At 52.6% G+C, this 22,698-nt stretch overlaps 1 protein-coding gene across 4 annotated transcripts in view; it reads left to right on the top strand.

Annotated features, from left to right (window-relative positions):
- The window catches only part of FBLN1 (fibulin 1), an 83,656-nt gene that overhangs the window by 19,733 nt on the left and 41,225 nt on the right, over positions 1 to 22,698 (top strand). For all 4 annotated transcript variants that reach the window (XM_007453910.1, XM_007453911.1, XM_007453912.1 and 1 more), the window contains 9 exons: positions 3,523 to 3,658; positions 5,769 to 5,940; positions 10,890 to 10,949; positions 12,518 to 12,619; positions 13,246 to 13,383; positions 14,499 to 14,636; positions 18,054 to 18,197; positions 19,249 to 19,377; positions 20,164 to 20,289. In XM_007453910.1, coding sequence (XP_007453972.1) covers positions 3,523 to 3,658; positions 5,769 to 5,940; positions 10,890 to 10,949; positions 12,518 to 12,619; positions 13,246 to 13,383; positions 14,499 to 14,636; positions 18,054 to 18,197; positions 19,249 to 19,377; positions 20,164 to 20,289 — 1,145 coding nt within the window. The remainder of the gene's footprint in view (positions 1 to 3,522; positions 3,659 to 5,768; positions 5,941 to 10,889; positions 10,950 to 12,517; positions 12,620 to 13,245; positions 13,384 to 14,498; positions 14,637 to 18,053; positions 18,198 to 19,248; positions 19,378 to 20,163; positions 20,290 to 22,698) is intronic.

Raw genomic sequence — 22,698 nt, 5'->3', positions numbered from 1 at the left:
AAAAAAAAAAAAAAAAAAAAAAAAGATACAAGAAACAGAGACCAGCGGCCACTTGGTAACTCAGTAGTTCTGGTATCATTTTTCTTCTTTTGAAGTGGAATTCTGCCGGGATCTCCAGTTTTAAGTTCTCATTCATTCGGCAAATCTTTATTGATCTCAGTGCTGTTCTAAGCTCAGCATGAGGAGAATGGGATCACACAGGTGGGCGAGCCCCAGGCCGAGCCTCCAGGGTAGAGTCGAGGAAGGAAGGCACTGAGGGTTCTGTGGGGCCCAAGAGGCCTGGGGTTGGTGCCACTGGCAGACGAGGGGATTGGCAAGGACCGCAGAGGGGCCAGCCCCTCTCTGCACACATGGACTCCAGCTGGGCGCGTTCGGCCTCTGCCTGAGCCTCTAACACATGGCACGTTTGGGGTCGATCGTTTCCTCAACTCATGCATCGCCGTGCATTCTGGCCTCGACCAAGGGCCCATATGCCTTAGGACCCAAATATAAATTTGCCTCAAACCTTGGGTTGAATTAAGCACGCGAGTCTCTCGGAGGAATTTGGATACTCACGGAGCCAAACCCTAAAGCAGATCCTCAGATGATGTTTTTCAGTCTCTACCAGTCGCTCTCTGAACCCCTTCGTTTATTTATTTCACAAATCGTATTGAGGGCATTCTGGACAAGATGGAGATGAATCAGTGAACAAGATAGGCAAAATCTCTTCTACGGAGGATACAGATGACGGCATGGTAAAGTCTGTGGTTTGTAAGAAGGCATGAGGTCATGGGAACAGAAAACCCAGGGACAGGAGGCAGGGTCTCCTGATCAGGGCAGGTTTACAATTTTAAATAGAGCTGTCTGGGGACGCCTCGCTGAGAACAGAAGTCTGAGCCAGGACCTGAAGGCGGCGAGCAAGACAGCCAGGTGAATGCTTGTCCAAGTTGAAAGGCAGCAAGGGGAGAGCAGCTCTCTGGACGCCCAGCCCCACCAGGGTAGAGCTTAGTAACTGCTGCCCCAGAAACCCCCTAGGTGTGGGAGGCTGAGGTTCCCCACCAGGCCATCCCTCTCCCCATCCCCGAAACCTCTGTACAAGCCTGGCACACAGTAGGGCCACAGCCACATTTTTTTAAAAATTGCATTAAAATATAAATAACACAAATTGTACCGTCGTAACCATGTTTAGGTGTACAGTTCAGTATATTCACATCACTCTATTGCCATCACCACCATCCATTTCCAGAACTTTTTCATCTTCCTAGTGAAACTCGTACCCATGAAACAAAACCTCCTGCCCACCCCTCCCACAGCCCACCCCTTCTATTTTCCGTCTTTATGAATTTGACTCCGCTGGGTCCCTCATATTAGGGGAATCACAGTATTCATCCTTTTGTGTCTGGCTTATTTCACTTAGCTTACTGTCCTCAAGGTTTATCCATGTTGTAACATGTGTCGAGGTTTCCTTCCTTGTTAAGGCCGAATCCAAGTCCATCATATGTACAGACCACATTTAGCTCATCTATTCCTTGATGGACACTTGAGTTGCTCCCGTCTTCTGGCGATTGTGAATCACGATTATGAATCACGCTGCTGGGAATGTGGGTGTGCAAATATCTGTTTGAGTCACTGCTTTCGATTCTTTTGGGTTTATGTGCAGAAGTAGGATGGCTGGATCCTATGGTCATTCTTTTTTTTTTTTTTTTTTTTTTTTTTTTTTTTTTTTTTTTTTTTTTTTTTTTTTTTTTTTTTTTTTTTTTTTTTTTTTTTTTTTTTTTTTTTTTTTTTTTTTTTTTTTTTTTTTTTTTTTTTTTTTTTTTTTTTTTTTTTTTTTTTTTTTTTTTTTTTTTTTTTTTTTTTTTTTTTTTTTTTTTTTTTTTTTTTTTTTTTTTTTTTTTTTTTTTTTTGCGGTACGCGGGCCTCTCACTGCTGTGGCCTCTCCTGTTGCGGAGCACAGGCTCCGGACGCGCAGGCTCAGCGGCCATGGCTCACGGGCCCAGCCGCTCCATGGCAGGGGGGATCTTCCCGGACCGGGGCACGAACCCGTGTCCCCTGCATCGGCAGGCGGACTCTCAACCACTGCGCCACTAGGGAAGCCCCCTATGGTCATTCTATTTAAAATTTTTGGAGGACCTGCCATTCTGCACCATTTTACCTTCCCACCCACAGTGCACGAGGGGTCCCATTTTTCCACACCACTTGTTTTCTATTCAGCCAATAAATATCTTTGAGTGAATGGATCAATGGATGCATATCTGCTTGCTCTCCCTGATAATGCAGTGAAATGCCTGTCATTTGCAAATCCACTGAGCATGAGTGGATATGTGGTAGCAGAGTACAGGCATATCTCATTTTATCGTGCTCTGAAGGTTGCGTGTTTTTTTCTTCTTACAAATTGAAGGTTTGTGGCAACTCCACGTTGTCAGATGATGGTTAGCATTTTTTAGCAAGGAAGGTTTTTTTTATTAAGGTATGTATTGCTTTTTTAGACACAATGCTATTGTACACTTACTGGACTACAGTACAGTGTGAACATAATTTTTACGTGCACCAAGAAACCGAAAATTCATGTGACTAACTTTATTGTGGTTGCCTGGAACCAAACCTGCAGAATCTCGGAGGTCTCTCTGCAGACAAATCCATCCCGGAGCCCGAGGGCAGTTCTAGAAGTGCACGGGAAGCCGGGTGCAGAGCTCCGGCCCCATAGGGTGGAGGCTGGGGGCCGAGGCAGCCTGGCTGGCAGCACACGGAGCCCAGCGGGGCCCCTCCTTCTCCGGCCCAGTGCAGGTCTGGCGGCTTCTCCTGCCCTTGTTGGCTCTGGCCAAAGCCAGGGTTATTTGGGGGTCTGGTGGGAGCCACACCTGTGATCACACACCTCGCGCTCCGTCACCTGCCAGCCCTCACCACCTGGAGCTGTGTCCGAGGGACCAAGCCTGGGAGGTGATGGTCCTTCTGGCAACATAAGCTTTTGTGCACGTGTGTCCTCGGGTTTCCGAGGACCTTCCTCCTGGAGCCCCCAGCGGGGCTGGGAGACGTGGATGCCACAGCGCAGTGTCACCGTTGCCACCATCCCTCACTCCGTGGCCTTGGGCAGGCTACTCCACCTCTCTGGAGCTCTTTCCTCTGATTCCAGAGACTGGAGATGAGTGTTGGGAAGGATTCAACTTGATAAAGGATCAGAAGGTCTGGCCCAGAGTCAGCAATCAGCTGTTTTTGTTTTTTAAAATAGGTGGGAACTTTCTGTGGCTGAGGCTCAGAGGTCAGAGAGGTGAACTGGGGCTCTGGCCACACAACTGGGGCTCTCGACTCCACTCCTAGACACCACCCTGCATCCAGTCTTTCTAATTAAACACTGTTGGGCACCTTCTGTAGGCAGGCGTTGTGTGTGTGTCTGTGGATGAGTGGAGGGGATGGGGAAGGGGGACACCCAAAGATGACAGAGCTCCCATCCCCGAGGGGCTATTGCTTGCAGGCCCTGAGTACCAGCTGGTGGGCCTCCTGCCCCACAGAGCCCTTGGGCCAGCCTGCCCCCTCTGCCCACAGGATGGTCCAGGAGCAGTGTTGCCATAGCCAGCTAGAGGAGCTGCACTGTGCCACGGGCATCAACCTGGCCAACGAGCAGGACAGCTGCACCGTGCCGCATGGTGACAACACCAGCCTCGAGGCCATGTTCGTGAAGGTGAGGACCTGGGCCCCTCTCAGCTCAGCAGCCAGTTCTTCAGCAGGAGGCCTGGGGCGCCCTCCTCCCTGCACCCCTGACCTCAGATGCCTTTCCTTGTGAGCAGTGCATTGTTCTCAACTCAGCGGGGGAGGAGGGACACTCAAGTCTCCCCACCTCCTCCAGTTTATTCAGTAAACCCTGGACAACACCCCGGGCCCTGTCCAACACCGGGGAAACAGGGATGGAGTGACCCAGCCTTGCCCTGAAGACTGCCAGTCCCGGGGCTTCAAACAGGAATGCAGAGGTCAGAGCAGGGGTTATCTGGGCTCAGGGCCTTCTGAAACCTCTTCTCAATTCAGATAGGCTTTCCCCACCCCACTCCGGAGGCCCTCCAGCTTCTCTGCTCTCCCGAACTAGTCAGAGTTCAGGATGGGCCCCCACCAACGCCTCTGATGACACATGACCTCCATAACTGCCCTGGAAGAGAAAACTGAGGTTCAGAGAGGCCCACACTCCAAAGTGGCCTCTCAGCAGGGGTCCTTTCAGGACCAGCAAGGGAGGGGTCTGGTGAAGCAGAACTGGGGGTGTGGTCCATCTGGCACAGAGGGAGCCCTGCCCAAAGGTCAGCTATGAATGAAGGCCGTAATCCATCCTGGGACTCCAAGTCCAGGCCAGGCCACTCGGGACCTCTGTCACTGTGGAAGGCCTGCATCTTTGCACGGATGTGGAAAGGTTACTGAGAGCGTTCCCAGGTCTGAAGACTGCAGATAAACTAGGCTGTCCCTCTCTTGCCACCTACTGAGGGAGAGAAACAGCCCGACCAGAAGGTGCTCAAGTTTGGAAAGTTAATTAACCTGGACATCTGGGTTTCTGTTGGAGGTGCCAGGTGACAAAAATGAATTCCCTGGAAGAAAGGTGCCCCCGTTCCCAGTTAGGAAGGCCATGAAGTAATTTCAAGGAGCAAGCATTGGAATGAAGTCTGGATCCCGAGACGGGGTGTGTGGGTTCCTTTCTGGGGATTCTCTTTCCACGCAGGTCGGAATGTGTAGGGAGATTCCACGTGGAGGAGCTGGGGGTCCAGAGCCCCTCTGCCCACCCTCAGCCTTTGTGGGCTTTCATGGGAGGAGGCTTCTGGTGTGAGAGAGCTTGGGGGGCGGGGCGAGGGTGGGGTGATCTGGTCAAGGGGGCCTGGGAGCCAGGGCCTTATTTGTTCAGTGACTGCCTCCCAGGAAGGGTTGGGGCTGTCTGCCGCGCAGACACTTCCGCCAGTGTCCCCCGACTTGAGAGAAAGGCATGGAACTTTCTAAGGGGAGTGGAAGCAGATGGCTTTGGCAGATGTGTGGTGTGTGTTTCCGGGAAGGGGGCCTCATGGCCTAAAAGGTGGGGGGAGGTAACTGAGGCTCCCACTCTTTCTGGCAGCAGGGGCTGTAGAATGAGCAGATGGGAGACCCGTCAACCTCTACGAACCTCAAGCAAAGCCACCCCTCCTCTGCTGCTGCTATGGACCTTCTGGAAAGCTCTTATGCTTTTCTTAGAATGCTAAGGACTGAAATGGGGCTTTTCATGTGCCAGGGTGAATGCTGTCCCTGGGATTCAGCTGTGACTTTTGGAAACACTGGGGTCCAGGTGACAGGCAGCAACACTGTTCCTCACTTGATGACCAGGCTTGAGGTTCCCTTCCTGCTGCTTGAATCACCCTCACTCAGTGCGGGAAGAGACAAGGTGCATGTTCATCCTTCCAGGCGTGGTAGAGAAATCTCAGACCACGTAGAAGTCATAGACCCTTAGGGAGCTCTTGTGTGAGCCCCAGAAGGCCCTCTCCTAACCCCCTTTTCCTGGAGGTGGAAGCTGGGCTGGCAGGGATATTGGGGGGCAGTCAGGTATCATGGAGCACGTGCTGGGACAAGGCCCTTTAAGGTTCCTTTCAAAATCAGGATACTGGGGGGCAGCAGACTTCGGGCTCGGATTGCTTTGCTGTTTCCTGCCAACGTGTAGAAAATGCAGCCCAAGTCAGGCACATGTCATCACCGTCCAGGGAGCATTAACACGGCGGGGCTGAGAGGTCCGTGGGGATCCGCTGTGTCCTGTGTCTGGCTTCCCCAACGGGAGTCTCCTCCTGTGTTTGCAGAGGTGCTGCCATTGCTGCCTCCTGGGAAGGGCGGCCCAGGCCCAGGGCCAGAGCTGCGAGTACAGCCTCATGGTTGGCTACCAGTGTGGGCTGGTCTTCCGGGCATGCTGTGTCAAGGGCCAGGAGACAGCAGACTTTGCCCCGGGGGACGTTGGGGACCTTCAAGAAGCAGGTAATTCCCCCCTTTCTTCCCTCTTGGGCAGTGCAATTAGTTAAGGTCATCCAGAGAAACAGAACCAATAGGACTTGGAGAGAGAGAGAGACATTTTAAGAAATTGGTTCACACAGTTGTGAGGGCTGCCAGGTCTGAAATCTGCAGGGTGGGCCCACTGGCCAGGGACCCAGGGGAGAGCTGATGTTGCAGCTCGAGTCCAAAGGCCGTCTGCTAGCAGGATTCCTTCTTACTTGGGGGAGGTCAGTCTTTCTCTTAAGGCCTTCACCTGATTGGACGAGGCCCACCCACATGATGGAGGGCAATCTGCTTTACTCAAAGTCTGCTGATTTCAATGTCAAACTCATCTAAAAAAATACCATCACAGCCTTATCCAGACTGGATCAATATCCACAGCCATATCCAGGCTGGATATCCAGCCGTATCCAGCACTGGTCCAGTGCTGGACCAAATATCTGGGTACCATGGCCCAACCAAGTTGACACATAAAATTGACCATCACAGGGCTTCCCTGGTGGCGCAGTGGTTGGGAGTCCGCCTGCCGATGCGGGGGACACGGGTTCGTGCCCCGGTCCGGGAGGATCCCACGTGCCGCGGAGCGGCTGGGCCCGTGAGCCGTGGCCGCTGGGCCTGCGCGCCGGAGCCTGTGCTCCGCGATGGGAGAGGCCGCAATGGTGAGAGGCCCGCGTACCAAAAAAGAAAAAAAAATTGACCATCACAGGCGGTGTGGGCACGCACATTTATCATTGCCTTAACTCAGCACAGACTGGTTCTAGTTGTCAGAGCAGTTTCACATTTGTCACTGTCCTGGAGTGAAACTGAGGGCTTGGGATCTGAGATCTGACAAATCTGTGTTCAGGTCCCTGTCCTGACATGTATTTGGGGGACAAACTGGTATATCCAGGCCTCAGTTCCCTCATCTGTGAAAAGGGGATAATTAGAGTCCTACTTCCTCAGGTTTCTGGGATTAAATGGGAGAAGGGGTATAAAGTGTTTGCCATCACAGTCAGTCCCATCCCTCCAACCGCCTTGGGCAGCGTGGGTGGCTGACCATGCTCTTGTTTCACAGATGAGGACCTGGCACTCAGGATCACGTGGCCAGGGGACTTCCCTGGTGGTCCAATGGTTAAGACTTCGCCTTCCAATGCAGGGGGTGCAGGTTCGATCCCTGGTCGGGGAGCTAAGATCCCACATGCCTCGGGGCCAGAAAACCAAAACATAAAACAGAAGCGATAGTGTAACAAATTCGATGGAGACTTTAAAAATGGTCCACGTCAAAAAAAAAAAAAAATCACAATTATTAAAAAAAAAACGATCACATGGCTGACGTACAGAGGAGGGAGAGCGCTGGCCTTCTGATGCCTGGCCAGTGCCATCTCTCTATCTGGAGCTGAGGCAGGGGGCACCACTCGTTAATAGCAGGCTGAGAGCATTCAAACACTAGATATTTATTCAGCAAAGGGGCGAATGACCCCAAGAGCAGCTTCAAGAGGGCTCCCAGCTGTGTGTCCACCAGTTCAGTCTCCACCCTCCATTTGTCTGAAGCCACATAAATCCTGAAACCTTGGGGCTTCATGATTCAGTTACATGGTTCAGGAAACTTCTTGGTTGTCTAATCATCTCTTCCACTTATGCAATGGTTTCCTGTGCCATAATGGAAAGAGCCCTGGAAAATTTCAAGCATCTGCTCTGCCCCAAGCTTGCTGCGTGACTGGGACCTTTGCCTTCTCACTCTGAGCTCCGTCTGCCCTCTGTTAAAAATGGGAAAGGGGCAGGAAGGGGCTCGGAAGGGCGAGCTCACAGACCAGTGGTCCCTAAGTCAGGCCATCCACTCATGTGGCTTTGGGGTCCTCGGTCAAACGACCAGTCTTTCATTCTTTGTTTTGATTTCTCAAGTCCAGGGCCCCATGGCTGCCATGGGGCTGATCTCAGATATTTTAGTCATAAAGGGGGATTGGAACCACATTCTGGCTCCTTCCTTGACTTTTGAAATCATGGATGACATTTTCACTTTAAACAAACTCAAATTCTTCATACTGATGGAGAATTTCTCCTGTGTCTCCAGGGAGGACTTTTGTTGATTTATGTCTTGTTTCATTAATGATCTCTGAGCTTTTCTGTTGCTCCAGATGTTTTATTTCGCCCTTGTCTTTTATCTGCTTCATTTCTTGCCTCAGTCTTTCCTCAGTGTCTCTGTGAGGACTTCCCTGTGTTTCCTCCTCACCCAGACACAGACCTGCTTTCCTCTCTTCCACTGACATTTATTGTGGGCCTACTGTGTGCTACCGTAGCGGGCCCACAGACCAGTGCTGGCCTGCAACAAAACAAGTACAGAAGTTGGGAGTAAGCTTTTAGAAACTTCTATAGGCATTTGATAGAGTAACACATCTGTTTAAATATAGAATTGGGACTTACATGTCTGTTTTCTTATCTTAGTTTTTCTAATAATCTATATTATAAGTGATCAAAGTATTGGTCTAAGATGGGGGAAAGAACCCTGTTCCTTTGGGATGAACTGTGCTAGGGCGTATCTTGGTTATGTCCATTCTACAGATTGGGAGACTGAGGCTGTGGAAGCCTCAGTTCAAGATTCCTTTTCTGGCATTCTTTGCCAGGCTTGCTGGCTCCTGAAAAATGCTGTGGAAATCTTGATGACCTCATCACCTGAGTGATAAATAGTTTCTCATGAGTCCTCCTGGCCTTGTTACCATGAGTCCTTTGGAGGATGAGGTCTGGACACCCTGGCCTGTGCCTGGCACATGGCAGGGATTTGGGCTTTGCTGGGATGGAATGCACCAAGTGAATGAAGAGTCCCTAAGTTAAACATTCTTTTTTTTTCTTTTTTTCTCTCTTTTTAAAAAATTGAAGTCTAGTTGATTTACAGTGTTGTGTTAATTTCTGCTGCACAGAAAAGTGATTCAGTTACATGCACACACACACGCGCGCGCGCACACACACACACACACACACACACACACACACACACACATTCTTTTTCATATTCTTTTCCATTGTGGTTTATCCCAGGATATTGAATATAGTTCCCTGTGCTCTACAGTAGGGCCTTGTTGTTTATTCATTCTCTATATAATAGCTCACATCTGCTGCCCCCACCCTCCCACTCCATCCCTCCCCCACCCCCCTCCCCCATGGCGGCCACAAGTCTGTTCTCTAAGTCCGAGAGTCTGTGTCTGTTTCATAGATAGGTTCATTTGCGTCATATTTTAGATTCCACATGTAAGTGATATCATATGGCATTTGTCTTTCTCTTTCTGACCTGCTTCACTTAGTATGATCATCTCTAGTTGCACCGACATTAAACATTCTGAGCAAAGGTTCTCCCGGCCTCCTAACCTAGAGATGACTCACACCCTAAGTGTCTCTGGCTTAGTTCCTCCCTAGCTGAAAAATTCTTTGGATTATTTAGGAACCCTTACCATATCTTAATAATCCCTAAAAAATAACGCCTTATGCATAGTTAGTGTCTATAAATTATGTTATGCTGAAACTTACAGCAGAAATACTAATATGTGTCTCTCTACTGATGTCTGCTTTTCCAGTGTGTGTGTATCATGTGCTCACTGTAGGCATTTTAGAAGACACGGGGAGGTAGAAGGAAGAGGAAGTCAACACGGAGATAAATATGGTTTCCATTAGGTCACGTTTCCTTCCAGTCTTTTTTCTGTCTCTCTTGGCTTCTCTTGTGTAGGTGTGGCTGTGCTGGGGATACCTTTGCTTTATGCTTTCCCACCCAGCGTTGTAATGTAATGGCTGTTGGATTGTGATTGAATTGTGATCACTGTCATTCCATCTTGAGGAAGGTCCTCATCAGCAGAGCACTTGGTTTTTCACGTATTCTAGGAATTCTTGGGTCAGCCCACCAGGTTAAAAGGACTAATCCATTTCTTCTGTACCAGAATTGCCAATGGAATACAACCCTTTAAAATGAGGGCTCAGGTCTCCCACTGGGTTCCTCTCTATCCTATTGTAATTATTGAGAGGAGGGGCCTTGTCTGTGCCGAGTGCTTGACCCTCAGAGCAGATACTCAGATACCTCTGTTGAATGAATTGAGTGAGTGACTGTTGATGTCCGGCACTACATTGAGCTTTGCAGGCAAAGTGTATAAAATAAGTGAATTCATTTCCTGGGGCTGCTGTAATAAAGCACCACAGACTGGGGAGCTTAAACCACAGAAATGTGTTGTCTCACAGTCTGGAGGCCAGAAGTCCGAGACCAAGGTGTCGGCAGGGCCGGCTGCTTCTGAGGCCTCTGAGAGCATCTGCTCCAGGCTTCTCTTGCAGCTTCTGGGAGCATCAGGTATGCCTTGGCTTGTAGATGGCTGTCTTCTCCCTGTTTCTTCACACCGCTTTTCCTCTGCGTATCTGTCACTGAGTCCTAATTTCCCCTTTTTGTAAGGACACTCATCATTGGATTAGGGCCCATGCTAATGACCTCATCTTAACTTGATGGTCTTCAGGGAGCCTTCTCCAAACTAAGGTCACATTACCAGGTACTGGGGGTTAGGACTGCAACATCTTCTGGGGTTTGGGGGCGGGTGGGACACAATTCAACCTGTAGCCATAAGCTTTTACCAGGTGCATTGTTTTCGGTTTGGAAGACGTGACTTATAGTAGGGCCGTGACTGCATTTGCAGAACTATTTGAGTAATGTGGACAATGTAACCACACTCAGCATTAAGTTGATGACTCTACAGACAGACCCTTGTGCCAGTGCTGTTTCTGTTATAATAGATCTTTTAGAGATTTAGCTACATTTATAAGTGTGACTCTGTTTTTAAAAAGGATAAAAGGAACACTGAGCTTTTTATAAGATGTACCAACAGGCGTTACTGCCTGATATTTACAAGAAGAGAAGATGCTTGGCTTTGCCTCTGTGTTAACATGGGCACTGCGTGTGGACAAACCTGTGTTTGCCTCTTCCCCCTCAGCTAAGGTCTCTGAGATCGAGGAGGGACAAGAGGACCCCTACCTGAATGACCGCTGCCGAGGTGAGACTGGCCCTCCCCAGGGCTAGCTGGTGGTTAATGAAGCCCGAGGGGAAGTCAGTGCTATTCTCGCTGGGAGCTTGACCGCAGCCCTTTGGCTGGGAGTCAGCTGTAAGGCCCTGTCGTCTGCACTCCCGGGCTCCTTCCCTCCGTCTCCTCCTAGCTGGGGCCTGATGGGCGAGCGAGGGAGAGGGTGGGCTTGTAGAGAAGGGGCCGCTCGAGGAGCTGGTGTGCAGAGCTCTCCCACCACAGCCCACAGACTCTGTGAACGGTGACCCCCCAAGGCTGGGAGCCCCTTAGGGGACGGGGGTGAGTGATACGTCATTTTGCGGCTGGAGCTCCAGCTGTACCATCTGTAATAGTCATTTGTCTCATAAGAGAGGCGTTTGCAGATTTAGTCAGTAAGGCCTTGGGACTTCCCTGGTGGCGCAGTGGTTAAGACTCCGTGCTCCCAGTGAGGCAGGGGCCCCGGGTTCAATCCCTGGTCAGGGAACTAGATCCCACATGCATGCCGCAACCAAAAGTTCTCATGCCGCAACTAAGGAGCCCACCTGCCACAACTAAGACCCGGCACAACCAAATAAATAAATATATATATACACACATATATATACATATATATATATATTTTAAAAAGACTTTAAAAATGGTCCACATCAAAAAAAAAAAAAAAGTCACTAGAGCCTTGCAGCTTTGTTTCCCATATGCTAAGACTTTATTTCTCTTTATGGAACATTCCCGCATGTCTGGACTGGCAAGTCTGCTCCCCGAGCACATTCAGTGGCTTGCCTTGTGGTTGGGCTTTCATTAGGGAGCCAGTTTAATCACAAAATGATGTGGTTGGTGTACAGTGACACTTGGCACAGAGGGCTGGGGGTAGACGGAAGGGAGGGCAGAGAACCCCAGAGAGACTCGTAATCCTCTCTGGGGGGCGTGTGAGGCTCTCCCTGGGGGAGGGAATAGCTGGCTTGCAATGGCTGACGATGGGTTAGCCAGGGAGATGACATTGGCAGGGGGTTTGTGGCAGTGGGAGCGGGGGCTTGCAGACCCGCAGCAGCTGGGCACTGGTGGGCCATGGGGTGGGGTGCGGGGAGAAAGGAAGAGGCTGGAGAAGTGGGCAGGGCCCTGCGGGGCCTGGGCAGCAGAGTCAGAATTTTATTTCCTGGAATCTTTGCCCGGTAGAGGTTTTGTCCCCATGGGATTTGCTCTTTGGGCATCACGCTGGCTGCCCTGCAGGAAGCCTGGTTGGAGGGTGGTACCAAGGGATGCTCAGAGAGCCAGGGGAGCGGGCGGCCGGAGCTGAGGCAGTGGCGGTGGAAATGGGGTATCGGGGCCCTGCACACCCCCTGATCTGTCAGCTCAGGGCTGGGACCTGAAGCCGCAGCCCCGGGGGGTCTCCCATGGGAAGGGAGGGCGCTGTGAAGGCTGCAGTGGGCTCCAGCCTGGGGAGCCTGCCCTTCTGTGTCAGCCTACCCTGAGGGCGCTTTCTCTGACCCCATCCAAACACCTGGAAAAAACCAGGAGGTCTCCGGGGTGCACCTGGCCTCCGCTCACGTTTGCTCTGACTCCAGGCGGCGGGCCCTGCAAACAGCAGTGCCGAGACACTGGGGAGGAGGTCGTCTGCTCCTGCTTTGTGGGCTACCAGCTGCTCCCGGACGGCATCTCCTGTGAAGGTAAACGTTCTCCTGCCCTGGGAGCCTCTGCCTCTGCTTGACAGCCAGGCAGGGCCCGCTTTGCACAACTTGGGGCCCCATTCATAGGTGAAGAATGGTCCAGGACCGGCTTTCCAGCATTTCCTGGAGTTTGCAGCCCCTGGCTTCCAGCCACGGCTGTCCTCCAGCAGGATGTAAACACCGTGCTGTGAAAAGGGGTTGGGTTTGGGGTCTGACCGGGCTCTGAATCCAGGATCTGCTGAGTGGCCCTGGGCACGTCCCTCAGCCTCTCTTGGCCTCTCATCTGTGAGATGGGGGAGATGGAGGGAGGTGGTAGCCCCAAATAGGGGGTTCTCTAGGATCACATGACTCCAGTTCAGGGCCTGGTGCTTGCTTAGCAGATGCTCAGGAAGAGCAGTACATCTGAAACAGCTCAGCAGGGCAGAGAAGCCGTTGCTTTTGCTTTTGCTCTGATGGTGAGTGCCCAGGGCTCCATTCTGGTGCACGGCCTGAATACGCACGGGCCCGGGGAGCTTGGTGGATGCGGGGGATCGATCCCATCATGCCTTCTGGTACATTCCTTCTGATGAAGCATGAGGATCGGTTGTTCTTGCTGGTTACTCCTGCGTCACCTGTGTCTCTCCTAGATATCAATGAATGTATCATGGGCGGCCAAAACTGCCGGCTTGGAGAATCCTGCATCAATACAGTGGGCTCTTTCCGCTGCCAGCGCGACAGCAGCTGTGGGACTGGCTATGAGCTCACAGAGGGCAATGACTGCAAAGGTAGGATAAGCTCCGAGTCTCAAAACCTCATCCCCCGGAAGTGCGTATGATGCGATGGGAAGTGGCACTGGGCTCCCTGGGGTCTGGGCTCTGTGGTGCCGTGTCCCCCCTTTGGCTGCCTGGGGCACTTGGCCAGCCCTGTTATTAGTGAAGATTTACCTCCTTTACCGTAATGCTGAGTTAATGACAGTGGAGAGTTTGGATTTCTGAAAAGGCTTAGAACACGCTCATTTAAAAACAAGACCAGAGATGAATTTCAGGTGCTCACATGTGCTTTCCAGTCCCCCCACCCCCGAGCTGTTTTTTTGCACAACAGCTGCCTTCCATCTGATTCCAGGTTTCCTTGAAGTTCAAAGCATATTCCCTTCCGCTGCATAAAAAAACATGACATTTCTGGCTGCTGGCTTTCCCCCGCCAAACCATAGATGTTATTTGGCAGATAAGCCTTTGATGAGGATCTGTTAGAACATAGTTTTCTGCTGAGGGTTTCCAGCCCTTCAGAACGACAAGACCACTTGTGTAAAAACGTCGTTTGAATTATGAGGGCCTTTGGATGAGCTCAGTCCTCCCCACCCCTGCAGACTCCCTGGGCGGTGTGGACCTCGAGAACCCAGGGGCCCAGCCAGCTGAGCATACACTTTTGAACATTTGATGCCATGAACTTCAAGGGAAGGGCAGCCAACACGTCCAGTCACGACAATCACCATTGTTAGTATCTGGAATATTGCGAGGACTGCAGAGTGAATAAGTTTATAGGGACAGTGTTTATTGCCACTTAAGATCATCATCGCTTTATAATCTAAACTAAACACGCCTGAAATGAAAACCAAATCAAACCAAACCACATATTGCCAGGAAAATGCCTGGGTTATTTATTACATAACAGAAAATTTGCATCATAAGAACCTTGGGGGAAAAGTCAGAGTTTTGAACCTTTAGAAACACGAGCACCATTTGGCTAAGGCCCTTTTGGAATGTGACCTCTCTATTGGAACGTTTTGGGTTATAGTCTGAGTAATGAGCTTTAAAAAAAAAAATTCTTGTGATTTTAAAGTGTTGAAAGATGCTTCTGGCAGGACTCTTGCTAACAATTTCCTTTTTTTATGATGTACCAGATATTGACGAGTGTGAGAGTGGTATTCATAACTGCCTCCCCGATTTTATCTGTCAGAATACTCTGGGATCCTTCCGCTGCAGACCCAAGCTACAGTGCAAGAGCGGCTTTATACAAGATGCTCTAGGCAACTGTATTGGTAAGATGCTGCCGCCAGGGCTCACGGGTCCGCCAGGTGGGGGAACCGTCAAGTGATGGGGCACTACATAGTGTATAGAACGGAGGTCAGCAAGCTTTTTCTATAAAGGACTGGATAATAAGTTATTCATTGTGGGCTGTGTGGTCTCTGCTGCAACTACTTAGCTCTGCGGTTGGAGCTGGAAAGCAGCCATGGCTGTGCTGAACAAGTGGGTGGGTCTGTGTCCCAATAAAACTTTATTTACAAACACAGGCGGCAGCTGGGTTTGGCCCCAGGGCTATAGTTTAGCAATCTCTGGTTGAGATGAAAGCGCTTGTGTTTTGAGGTCAGAGACACCTGGTGTTGAACCAAGTGACCTAAGGTCATTTACTTCCTCGGAGCCTCAACTTCCTCCTCTATAAAATGGGAATAATCATCATATCTGGCTTGTAGGCTTGAGGCAAGGATTAAACAAGGTGGTTGTGAAGTGCCCTGTGTATTAAAAAATGGTTTTAGAAGATACTCTGTGTTAGGAGTCAAGTTCATAGAGACAGAGTAGAATGGTGGTTGGCCAGGGGCTGGGAGACAGGGGTGGGGAGTTATGGCTTAACAGGTGGAATTCTGCTTGGGATGATGAACGAGGTCTGTGGCTGGACGGTGCTGATGGTTGCACAACACTGTGAATGTGCTTGATGCCACTCACCTGTACACTTAAAAATGGTTAAAATGTCAAAATACTGTGTTGATATCAGAGGAAGATCAATGTGAAATGAAAGCAAATCCCATGGCATTTAGTAAAAAGAGGAGGTCTGGGTGAGACTGCCTAAGTTGCAGAGGCAGTGTGGGGCAGGGGCGAGCGCGGGAGTAGTGGCCAGAGTGACCTGTTCTGCAGACAGGAGGTGGCCCCCGCTTTCTCCTGCAGTCGCCCAAGACTAGCCATCTGGCCAGATCGCTGTATGCTGTTGGCGTTTGAGTCCAGATCCGCCGGGCTGCCCTTGCCCTCTGCTCAGCAGAAGCTTCCGGGTCCTCCCTTTGAGGTCAGAGAGTCGTCTCCCTTGTTCTGCACTGCAGGCGCCACTAGTCAGAACTCACCCTTCCTGGAGCTGCCCCGTCACGCCCCTGGAAAGGCTGGTACGCCACGAGCAAGGGGCCGAGAATTTCTTCTGTCTCACCCTCTTGCAGAAAAATCTGTATTGATCTTTGATTTGAAATGGCAGTTCGGACTGAAAGTCCTTCCCCGCTTTTATTACCATCCCAGGATATCTAAAGACAAATAGAACATCAACCCCTTAGGACAGGGGCCTCCTCTGAAGCCAACCCCAGTCTTTGTTCCTAAAGCTCCCCTTTCAAGGGGAGGCGAGGCATCTGAGCCGCAGGGGCCTCAGCTTGGCTGCGTTGGCCCCTCGCCAGCCTCCTGCCAGCAGCGGGGCTGTCCTCGCTCCCAGAAGGAGGCCGGTGAGCCGGAGGCTGACAGCTCTCCCAGGGCCAGGAGGGAGGAGGGGCCTGCCTAGACCTGCAGCGCACTTGCAGGGGGCTCCGCGGAGGATGGCATCTGCTGGGGATGGAAACCCTGACTCATGGCAAAATCAGCCCGATTTCCACAAAGAAGGGACCTTTGCAAGTCTCGACTTAGCCTCGGTTCCCACCCGCCCCCCACCCCCGATTGCAGGGGTGCAGCTCTACAGGGGGAGGTTCCAGAGCAGGAGCCCGGGGCCCTAGGACTGGCCGCAGCCCAGCACCCACCCCCGAACTTGGGTCTTCAGAGGTCCTAGAGGCGCCCCTCGTCTCAGCACCCTGGGAGGGTGGGGCAGTCCCTCTTTTTGTGTGCCCACAGTCAAGTTCACAGCCTAGTTCACAATCAAGTGCCACAACCAAGTTCAGGAGCCTTTCTTTTTAAAAATTGTCTTTTTTATTTCAAAAGTTATGTCCATTTTTATTTGCGAAAAAGAAAGCAAAAACCAAGTGCAGAAAGGGAAATCTTCTACCCTGCTTGGCAGCGGTAAAAGTTCTAAACGCTGCATTAATTCTTGACACAGGGCCAAGCTTTTTCTGAGAAGGGCTAGAGAGTAACTATCAACCTCGTCGACCGAAGGGTCTCTGTCACAGCCACGTGGAAGCAGCCGTGGACACTACATAAAGGAATGGGCCTGGCTGTGCTCCGGTAGAACTGAATTTACAAAAACAGGCCGTGGGTGGGATTTGGCCGGCAGGTTGTGTTTCGCCCACGCCAGGTTTAGGGGCCCTCGTCCTGGCTGGGAGGCGGGAGACCCTGATTCTAGATCTGAGTGGGTCCCAGCCTTGGGCTCGGAGAGTTTCCTGTTTATAAAATGCAGATAATCCCGTCCTGCCTAACTTGCAGGGCAGTACTGGAGGTGAAAGCATTTGTAAACTGTAAAGTGCTGCACTGAGAGACCGGCCGGACAAAGGGTGGGTCTTGGCTGCGAGGGGAGGAGTACAGCTGGCCCTCTGCCATCACCCCCTTCTCTTGGCCCCCCTAGATGTTTATAAGTGATTCCTGAAACCATAGGTCCTTCTGGGGGAATACTCCTGGTAGGAAGTTCAATCTGTGCGGTTTGGCATTGAATCTCAGTGCGAGCAGTGAACACATGTGTAACCCAGTTCTCCTTGGTTTACTGGTTCACACCCGCCGGGCGTGTGTTCATCAAAGGGGAATGCATGCCCCACGGTCCCCCATCAGAGGCGTGTCCAGTCGGGGAGGGAGCCACCGTATGGAGAGCTTAGAGCAGCCCTTCCCCGGGGCGCGAGTCCACACAGGCCCCGTGGAGCCCGGAATGGGGGTGGGGATGTGGGAGAAGGGTCGTGCTCAAGCTGTAAGAAAGGCGCGTTCACCAGGCAGACAGGGGCGCTGGCTTCCCAGGGAGGAACTGTGAATAAAGGCACAGAGGTGGGATCTGAGTGGCTGCTGGAGGCTAGGGCTGGAGCCTGGGCTGCAGGAGAGATGGACCCGAGGGAGGCTGGGGAGTGGGGCGCGGGGGCCAGCCAGTCACTGGAGGAGGGCAGAGCACGAGCGCCGGCACCGAGGGGGCGGCCACCTCTGCCCCTCAGCCGCTGCTCAGCTCAGGGAAGACCCTCATTAACCGTGTGGAGTATGTGAACACAGGACGGCACCTGAATTGCCAAGTTCACCGTGTGGGACTCACAGGCAGGCAGCTTCCGATTCGGTGCAGTGGAAGATGGACGTGTTGCGGGTTTAGGGGCAGGAAGATGGACCGGGGAGGGGTCGTTATGGTGTGGTATGCTGCTGAAACCTGGGAGCCAGTTGGGAGGCTGCTGTGTGGTCCAGGGCGAGGGCATCGTCGTAACTGCATTCGTGGTTTTATAAAGAGGAGGGAAATGGGATTTCTTTGGAGATCCAGGGGTTGGGTTTTGGGAAGCCCTCCGGGTTTAACCCCGTTGTCTCCGTCTTTCCCCCTGTAGATATCAATGAGTGTTTGAGTATCAGTGCCCCATGCCCTGTCGGGCAGACATGCATCAACACGGAGGGCTCCTACACATGCCAGAAGAACGTGCCCAACTGTGGCCGTGGCTACCATCTCAATGAAGATGGGACCCGCTGTGTTGGTTGGTATTAAAAAAAGAAAACCTATTTGAAATGGACTTTTGGTCTGCTCCCAGCACAACCCTCCCTTCCCTGGAAGGAGAGAGCAGATCCCCAAAGGAAGCTGTTTGCACCTGTCCGTCCATCCCGTTGCTGATCTCCAAGCATAGGTCTTTACTGGCTATTGCCTGGACTGTTGCAGTAGAATGCCAACGCACGCACTGCCGCCAGCTTTGCCCCTTCAGTCTGTCCGGTTCATCCTGAGCTGAAAGCTTTCTCGCGCCTCCCTGCTCACAGCCCCCATCGGTGATGGCTCCCCTTTGGCGGCAGACAGAGGACAGATGCCCTCTGCTTACAAGTCAGTCCTCCTGAGTTGGCCCCAACCTCACAAACTTTGTGATCCAGGTGAAATAGGTCTTGCTGCTCCCGCAACAAGCCCTGCCCTTGCCTCTCTGTGTGGTTCCTTGCGTTATGCGGGCCTCTCACTGTTGTGGCCTCTCCCATTTGCGGAGCACAGGCTCCGGACGCGCAGGCTCAGTGGCCATGGCTCACGGGCCCAGCCGCTCCGCGGCATGTGGGATCTTCCCGAAACGGGGCACGAACCCGCGTCTCCTGCATCGGCAGGCGGACTCTCAAGCACTGCGCCACCAGGGAAGCCCTCTGTGTGGTTTTTGCTGTTACATGCTTCCCTCTTCACCTACATTCCTTTGGATTCGGGCAAAGGCATTGTGCGCCCAGCCTGCCCAGATCCCTGCCACACCGAGGAGTCTTCTCCCTGTAACGCCCAGGGCACTTCCTCAGCCTCTCCCCAGTCACTGGGCACTTCCTGCCTTAACTAGGGTCACTGCTGGCCCAGAGCAGCAGGAGGCCCCCGAGGGTAGAGGCTGCGTCTGCGTCAGCTATCTCGCCAGCATGGACTTGGCACATAGTAGGTGCTCTATGAAGTCGGGTTAAGAATTAAACGATGCCGCTTTGTCCATTACGTTTTAGTTGGCTCCTTCCTTTCTGATCATCTTAGGGCAAAAAGCCCCCGGCACACTAAAGGTTCTTCACCGTGTCTTTCTCTTTTGCAAGATGTGGATGAGTGCTTGCCGCCGTCTGAGCCCTGTGGGCCGGGGCATCTCTGTGTGAACTCCCCTGGAAGTTTCCGCTGCGAGTGCAAGGCCGGCTACTACTTTGACGGCATCAGCAGAACGTGTGTGGGTACGTGGGTGTCCCTGCAGGGGGCCCGGCCAGATGACATCAAGGAGAACCCAGCCTGGGGCACCCTGGAGTGACCGTGGTCTGCTCCTCACCTCTGAAAATCCCAAGTGCAGGCAGTGCCAGAGAAGGGACCCCTATCGGGAGATCCCCATCTGGTTCCAGCTCTGCTGCTGCCAATCGTGTGGCTCCTGGGGAGGCCCTCCTGGGCGTGAGCTAGGGTCCTTACCTGTAGAGCAGGTGCTCTGCTTGCCGCGGGACTTCTGAGTGTTTATGAGGCTCCAGCCAGCTCTACAAATGCCCCAAAGTCTTAGTGATTTCCCAGAGGTTCCTGCTGACCTGCAGGGCCCAGAGCTGTGTGCTCGCCCAGGGCAGTGAGAACCCAAGATGGCATGGTGGCCCGAACACCAGGGGCTAGGACAGATCCTGCTGGTGGGCGCCAGCCATCCCCAAACCAGGGTGCTCGGGGGAGCCTGGCACCTGCCCCGCCCAGCCCCACGGCACCTTTGTCGGATCCTGGAGGGCACTCTCTCGGGCTCCGGCGTGGAGAACTGGCAGGTGGGAACGTGCCCAGGCATGCCGTTGTGGAAGGAGCATGAGGCTCGCCCAGCAGGCAGACAGGCCGGGGCCATCCCAGCTCCCCTGCTGACTTGCCGCGTGTTTGGGACAAGTCAGTGTTCTTTCTCTTGGAGAGGAGGCCAGGGGAAGTGGGGGACAAAGGTCGTGAGCTGCCACCACAGGCAGCACTGCCCAGGGAGGACGCTGCCTGAGCCACCTCCTCTGTTTCAGACATCAACGAGTGCCGGCGCTACCCCGGGCGCCTGTGTGGCCACAAGTGCGAGAACACGCCTGGCTCCTACTACTGCAGCTGCACCATGGGCTTCCGGCTCTCCTCTGATGGCCGGTCCTGTGAAGGTGAGGGCAGGGCGGGGCAGGGTCAGGAGCTCTGTGACCGCATCCGCGCCCCTTCCCCCAGGCTGCCCACCTCCTGGGGAAACCACCCCTCTCCCTGCAGCTCCGCATGGGACCGACTCACGTTCGTGCCCTAGAGCATATCAAACAACGTATCAGCAGGGGGAAAGACCTCTAAAAGCTTGCTTGTCGGGGATGACTGCCCTCCCCAGTTTCTCCTAGCCCTGCACGGGGTGATAACACCTGTACACACGTAGGGATGGACAAGTTGGCTGCAGAAGCCGGGTGGGAGGTGGCTGAGGGGGTGGGGTTTGGGGGCGTCTGGCCCACTGCTTACTCACATGACCCTGGGGAGTGGCTGACCTCACCTGCCTCATACTGTCCTCACAGGGGAAACGGGGTTGTTTATGCCAAAGGGAAACAAAAGCTGGACACTTGTTAAAAGTGGGAAGACATTTTATTTAGACTCTGCAGTAGGGGACAGAAACTTCAGCATAAATTGACCTCAACTCCACCAAAAAAACAGGTGTGGGCTTTTTAAATGCTGGGGCCTGCTAAGGAATAGTTCTGAAGGATGTTAAGGGCGCTGGTCAGTGGAGTTAGGCCAGCTGTGTCTTCTCACTGGCTCTGACCCTCCTGCAGAGTCTGGGAGATGGGGTGGGGGTGGGACCTCCCCTCGATGAGCGCATTTCAAAGGCCTGGTTCCCACCTTAAAAGGACCTGGGTTGCAGAAGATACATCTCAAAGGGACACAGGAAGGATTTACATCCGCAGGTTTTCTAAAGTAAATGCTTCTAAGAAGAGGGGAGGTCAGGGCCTGTATTCCGGTGTTGGCTGGAATACACAGGAAGTTATTTGGCAGCATCAAGCGTTCCCAGGCAGGCATTTCAAGGGTCATGGTCTTGGGCTGATGCTAAAGTTTGGTCAGGTCTCTGGGTTGGGGGGCGGGTTGGACCGAGTCATTAGTGTCAAGAGCCTTGGGGTTGTCCGATAACACTGACCCCCTCTGATGGGATGGACTGAAATGAGGGGAGGGCCTGGCACATAGTAGGTGCTTAGTGGATGTCACATCTTCTATGGGAATTAGGTGATGAGGTCAGCAGAAATTGAGAGCTTCTGACCCCCCTCGGCAGCCCCTCACATTGCGCGTCGAGCTCCCTTCTGTGCAGCGCAGTGCCCAGGGTCAACCTGTAGAGCCACACTCAAGACGTGGCAGGTCTTACATTTCTGGATTAAGAAGGATGATCACAAAAGTCAGATATGCCAGGATGCACCCCAGTGTGTAATTCTCAACCTGGAGCATGGACAGTGTGATGGACTCCTGGGTCCGAGGCTTCTCCTGAGATTCTGGGATTTGTCCCCCAAAAACCAGACCCAACACACACATGTAATGGCAAGGGGCAAGATTCATGCATGGTGGTCCCTCGGGCCTGGGTTCACATCCCAGCTCTGTCACATTTACGGCCTTGAAGGAGTAACTCAGCATTTCTGGGCCTCAGTGTGCTCATCTGTAAAAGGGGGATAGTAGGGCCCACCTTGTAGGGGGTCGTGAGGGAGAATCAAGATGAAGCCTGTCAAGGGTTTGTCACGGTGCCCAGTGTGAGATGACACACTTGTGATATGGAGACTGCTTGGATCATTGTTAATATCACTCGTGGCTAGTGCTGTCCCTGGTCACTCCTCAACGGCTGAATAGTAGGTATTCATATCTATGTTAGTGGACAATATTGTGGACACAAGGCCAGGGCCTGGCCAGCCTTGCAGTATCATTCCACTAAGCACTTATAAAGCACCTGCCGCCCCAGACGTATAGCAATAACATGGTTCCTGCCTTCAGGGAGTGTCTCTAGGATGTAAGAAACCACACTGAGCAGAGGAGAGCAAGTGAACAGGTGGCAGCCAGGCCAGGCGTGCGGGGCTGCAGGGATGAGACTTGGGGTGAGAGGCTAACGGACGTTCTCGGCTGTTCACCCCTCCTGCCCTGCTGAGAATTAGCAGTAAACAAAAATGACGAGGGACTTCTAGGTCAGAGATTGGCAAACTTTTTTTCTAAAAGCCACGTAGTAAATATTTTAGGCTTTGCCAGCTACATCTCTTTTGTGACTATTCAACTCTGCCCTTGTAACGCACAAGCAGCCATGGACCATAGTAAATGAATAAGTGGGGCCACGTACCAATAAAACTTTATTTGCAAACACAGGTGGTGGGCCGGAAGTTTACTGATCTCTGCTCTAGGCAAAGAGAGCAGAGGAGCAACAGCCAGAGTCGGTCTGGCTCGAAGCAGGCCGTGGGTGTGGGGAGATGCCAGGTCCTCCGGCCGTGAGGGGCCAGAGTGGGGCCTCTCTCCCTTGGTGCAACTCCAGGCAGGTCCCTGGCCCTACACGTGGTAACCCCTGCCTCTGTGTGTGTGTG

The sequence above is a fragment of the Lipotes vexillifer genome, unplaced genomic scaffold (assembly GCF_000442215.2).
Source record: "Lipotes vexillifer unplaced genomic scaffold, Lipotes_vexillifer_v1.1 scaffold382, whole genome shotgun sequence".
Taxonomy (NCBI): Eukaryota; Metazoa; Chordata; class Mammalia; order Artiodactyla; family Lipotidae; genus Lipotes; species Lipotes vexillifer.
This window is presented reverse-complemented; position numbering and strand designations above follow the sequence as displayed.